At 42.6% G+C, this 4,670-nt stretch overlaps 1 protein-coding gene across 3 annotated transcripts in view; it reads left to right on the forward strand.

The window, feature by feature from the left end:
* The first annotated feature begins 2,104 nt into the window (after positions 1–2,104).
* The window catches only part of NUPL1 (nucleoporin like 1), a 34,413-nt gene continuing 31,847 nt past the window's right edge, over positions 2,105–4,670 (forward strand). For all 3 annotated transcript variants that reach the window (XM_004680153.2, XM_004680154.2, XM_012723365.1), the window contains exon 1: positions 2,105–2,391. In XM_004680153.2, the coding sequence (XP_004680210.1) occupies positions 2,285–2,391 (107 nt within the window). In that variant the 5' untranslated portion in view covers positions 2,105–2,284. The remainder of the gene's footprint in view (positions 2,392–4,670) is intronic.

A 4,670-nucleotide genomic window follows, 5' to 3' on the forward strand; every position in this document is an offset into this window, starting at 1 on the left:
AAAAAAAAAAGTTTTAGAAAGCACACAGTAAAATTTTAAAGTGTAGGGAGTTGCTCTCTTTCTCAAAAATAACCTAGACCTCTTTTTTCCAGTCAAAGTACCTTAGATTTTGTACTCTTAGTTCTCTTATTAACCATGCTAATAGCATTCTCTAGGTTATTGAAGCTCTAAAACCCAGAATATTTTTTCTCCTCCGTTTAACCACTATGAATTTTTCCTTTATATTAAGTTCAATTACCTCTCTTAACTTTTTTTATCATTTCCATCGTGATTGTTATAATATTTTAAATGTTGCTCATAATACTAAGATGTTATTTTAAATGTTACAATTTAAAAATTATATACATGTATTAGCCTGCTCATATTGCCAAAGTAAAACACCACATTCTGGATGACATAAATAACAAATTCATTTCTCATTCCAAAGGCTGAGAAGCCTAAGACCAAGGTGTCCATGGGCTTTCTTCCTGGCTTTCAGAGGGCTGCCTAGTGGCTGTGGCCTCACAGATGGATAAACAGGGAGAGGGAGTTCTTGGAGTTCTCATTCTTTTTTTTATCAGGCAACTAATGCCATCCTTAGAGTCCCACCTTCATATTTCCATTTAAATCTAATTACCTCCCACAAAGTCCTACTCCAAGGAGTATCACAAAGAGTTAGAATTTCAATATAGGAATGTGGGTCACAATGCTCAAGCTGAATACAGGAAAACCTGCTTGCATTAAATGGAGATGGGAGATGTTGAAGTTAGAAATACTGGCCATAAGGGCATTCCATACTAGACTACAGAGCCACTGGTGTTTAATCAAGGCGTTGGTCTGTTCAGAATTTTAATTTAAGAGAGCAAATCTGGTATTTGCTTATGGGATGAATTTTATTGAATAGCAGGTTTGCAGGAGTAATGTGACAATTACTGATGGAAAAAATAAAGACCTACAATATGATCACTGCACCTCAATGCACTACCACCAGAAGCCTTTCTTGATCTTGATGCCAGAGGGGAATCTTTATTTTTTAAAGATTTATTAATGCATACAAAAACGGGTAGAGGCCAGAGGTGTGTGTGTGTGTGAGAGAGAGAGAGAGGATTCACTAGAGAAAGAGTGGGGAGCTGAACAATGTACTAAAATAAACTGCTGAGGGGAGCAGCAGGTGAGACAGGAGAAGTCTGCTATGCCTTGTGGGTCAGCACCCTGTCTGGGGATTGAACTTGTGCTGTATTGGTTGGGGATAGCTTATAGAGCTGCGCTTCATCTGTTGTGCCACCAGGGAGGACACGGGGGAATCCTTTTAATCCACATTTTTCTGCTAAAGGATTGCACTTGGAACCTTTACATTTCGCCTTATAGTGTTTCTGTATTTTTCTTACCTCTTCCATTTTGCTCTTCCTTTACTGGGAAGCAGAGGCAGCTGTCCAGACAGGACCACATAAGCTCGCCCCTAGGTCCCACACTCTTACCTAGCAGGACACACTGCCACTATTTGTGTTTGACATCTACTCTGACATTCAAGGTGGTTAGTTCTGTTTGCTTATCACCACAGGGCTGGTTACCCCAATAAGGAAAGGCCACTCTTCTGAGCTCCCATGGGGTCAGGCTTCAGATGCGCTTGCTAAACTGGCTCCACCAGCCGTGGGGCCCTGAAGTAGTACTCTCGTCTTTGAACAGATACAGAAATTATTATTGATTTCAATGAACCTTCAGGAAGAAGATGCACTTATGCACTCTCCGTTTTTAACCGGAAAAACGGAAATGGCTTTTTTTTTTGTAAGAGGAGAGTGAAATGCATAATGGGTCCTCCCCAACACGAGGATTCTGCAATCCTTTGGGTACTATAAAGAAAATAAACAACATTTGAGATTCAACAGTCATAAAGTACAAATAACACCACCACGGTCGCCAACCTATTATCGTAAGGCAGAAATGGCTGGACTCAGTCACTTTTGAACTGGGCGTCTGCCTCCACTTATAAAAGTGGGCGGAGCACCCAGCCCGCCCAGTCCCAGGGTACCGCCGCTGCGCACCGGCCCCACCCCTTTCCCAGGGTTCCTGGCGCGACGGGCTCGCTCCCGGCCGGCTGCGTGCGCGTACTCGGTGAGCACCGGAACGTGTTCTCGCGTGGTTGCTCCACCCCCTCTGGCCTTGTCTTCTCTGCCACTGGGGCTTGAAGTTCCCGCCAGGTGCGGGCCGGACAACAGCAATGCTTCCCAGCGTTCTTCCACTTTGAGACGGAAGAAACGTCCCAGACCCCTTTCAGGTTGCAGTAGGCGCTGAGCTCTAGGCAGCCATGTCCACGGGCTTCTCCTTCGGGACCAGCACACTGGGCTCCACCACTGTGGCCGCCGGCGGGACCGGCACTGGCGGCGGTTTTTCTTTCGGGACTGGGACGTCCAGGTAATTGCGCTTCCTTGTCCTGTCGCTCGGGTTCTGCCTGCTTGGCATCCAGGGAATCGCCCGCCCGCCCGCCCTTTCCAGGTGGACCTGGAGAAAAATACTTGCTCAGTGCCAGCTTGGTAGGCCTCCGGGTCGCTACCCTGGTGGCTGCTCTGCCCCGGTCCTGTCGGCGGCCTGGCTGGGAGAAGGGCGAAAGGTCTGTTTAGGGGTACCTGGCACTCACGGTGGTTTAGTTATTGTTCCTACAGAGTGAGGTCTGACTGGGCGAGAGGGCCGGGGAGCGCACTCTCAAGCCCTTAGACACAGAATGAATGAAATTGTACGTTCTTGTGAAGTTTTTAGGAAAAGACGATGACGAGAAGATTTCAAGAATTTGAAAATTTCAAGAAACAGTTGAATGTTTCTCCCTGAATAGTTCAGGTCTGTTACAGGATAATGCAGTTTTGAACACTAAAGTGTCCTAATGTTATCGTGGTTGTCTTAAAAGGTCTTTCAAGTCTTTGTGCCTCATGGGACAAATTTAATTACCTTTACAGCATTTCTTGGTGGAATTTTTTTTTAATATTTATTTATGCATACATAACTGGGGCACAGGCCAGAGGTGCAGGGCAGTGAGAGGATTCATCAGAGACAGTGGGGAGAGAACAGGCAGATGTACTGAAATACACTGCTGAGGGGAGCAGTGGGCAGGTCAGAAGTCTGCTGAGCCGTGTGGGTCACCTCCCTGGCCTGGAATTGAACTCGTGTTGCAGTGGCTGTGGATAACCTCATAGTGCTGCGTTTTAACCCGTTGTGCCACCTGGGAGGGCCCCGATTGGTGCAAAATTTGAAGTTTGTGAATTATTGTTTCAAGGGTGAGAATGTTGTAATGACTTTCACTGAAGTTGCGAAATGTAGGTAGCAGTTTTTTTTGGTACAACATTTGCTGCACCATCACTTCAAATGGTGACGGAAATACAACTAGCAGAGATCCAAGAAGAGGCAGTAAAATAGTGAAAGGTTATTTTAAGGAAGATTTAATCTCTTTATTTGACAGACTTAATCTTTAGAATTTAATCTTTTGAAGATAAAGATGGAGTTCATTAAATCAGGAAGTTTGCACAGAATTAGTTACAAGATACCTCCTGAGCTTGAAGGGTTATAGTTGTCGATTTAAAAGTTAAAAATACCTTCAGTATTATTTATATTTAAAAAAGGTGGGGGGAACCACAGACTATACAGTCAAGTTAGAAGTCCTGGCGTTTTCCTTAATACTTATTTTTTCTTATTCTACATTTTAATCAGTAAGGCCTACTCATTTTAATTCTGTAATTCTTACTGTCTTCATTTCAGTGCCACTACCCTATTCTAAGCTGTTACCATTCATAGAACAAATGTTTACTAAACACAGTTCTATGCAGTAAACATTGATTTAGATGGTAAGAGTCCTTAATTGAAGTTAACATACTTGTGAATAAACTTACAATTCTTCCAGGTTTTCAACCAGTGACCTTCCTCTTGTTAGGTGAAACAGTTCCCTTATCTCCTACTTAAATTAGTTCAATGGAATTCTAATTACTATCCCCAAAATGTGTTTTTATGTCAGTCTTTTTTTTTTTAGCATATTATATAGCCAAAGCAATTTTTTAAATTCCCATTCCTCCTTTCATTGATTTTCCACTGTCATTGGAATAGATTAAAAAGAAAAATAAATCTTAACCATGATCTGCAAGACCAGAATAAACTGCATTCTTTTCAGACTCATCCTGAACCTGTCTTCTCCAATTCTGTGATCTAGGCCTGCTATAAAAATTACTTCTATTACCACCCCTCACTGACACAAAAATAGCTGAAACATTTCAAAGGAAGATATTCTTACTTCATGTAATATACTTTGATATTTTCTGTTGTTTCATTTCATTTTTTAGTAGTGCTGGTTGTAATCTAACTTGATGTTATGCTCCTCTGATGAGTCTTGATCTTAGTTTGACAAACTAAGCAATCAGAGTTTTTTCTTCTTTCCTCAGGTGGACTTAACCAGACAACTTCCCATTTTAGGGAACAACTTTCCTACCACCTGCTACCCCATGTGCCTACTTTTGGGACTGTGCCTCCTTTCCCAGAGAGGACTTTTATGATCTCTCAGTCTAGAGGAATTTTCCGTACTCAGAATATCCTATACCAGAGCATTTTTTTTTTTTTTAAGATTTATTTATTTGTACATACAGAACTGGAGTACAGGCCAGAGACTCAGGGGCAGTGAGAGACTTCACCAGAGACAGAGTGGGGAGCAGAACAGG

Source organism: Condylura cristata, unplaced genomic scaffold (assembly GCF_000260355.1).
Source record: "Condylura cristata isolate star-nosed mole 26May11 unplaced genomic scaffold, ConCri1.0 scaffold00010, whole genome shotgun sequence".
Taxonomy (NCBI): Eukaryota; Metazoa; Chordata; class Mammalia; order Eulipotyphla; family Talpidae; genus Condylura; species Condylura cristata.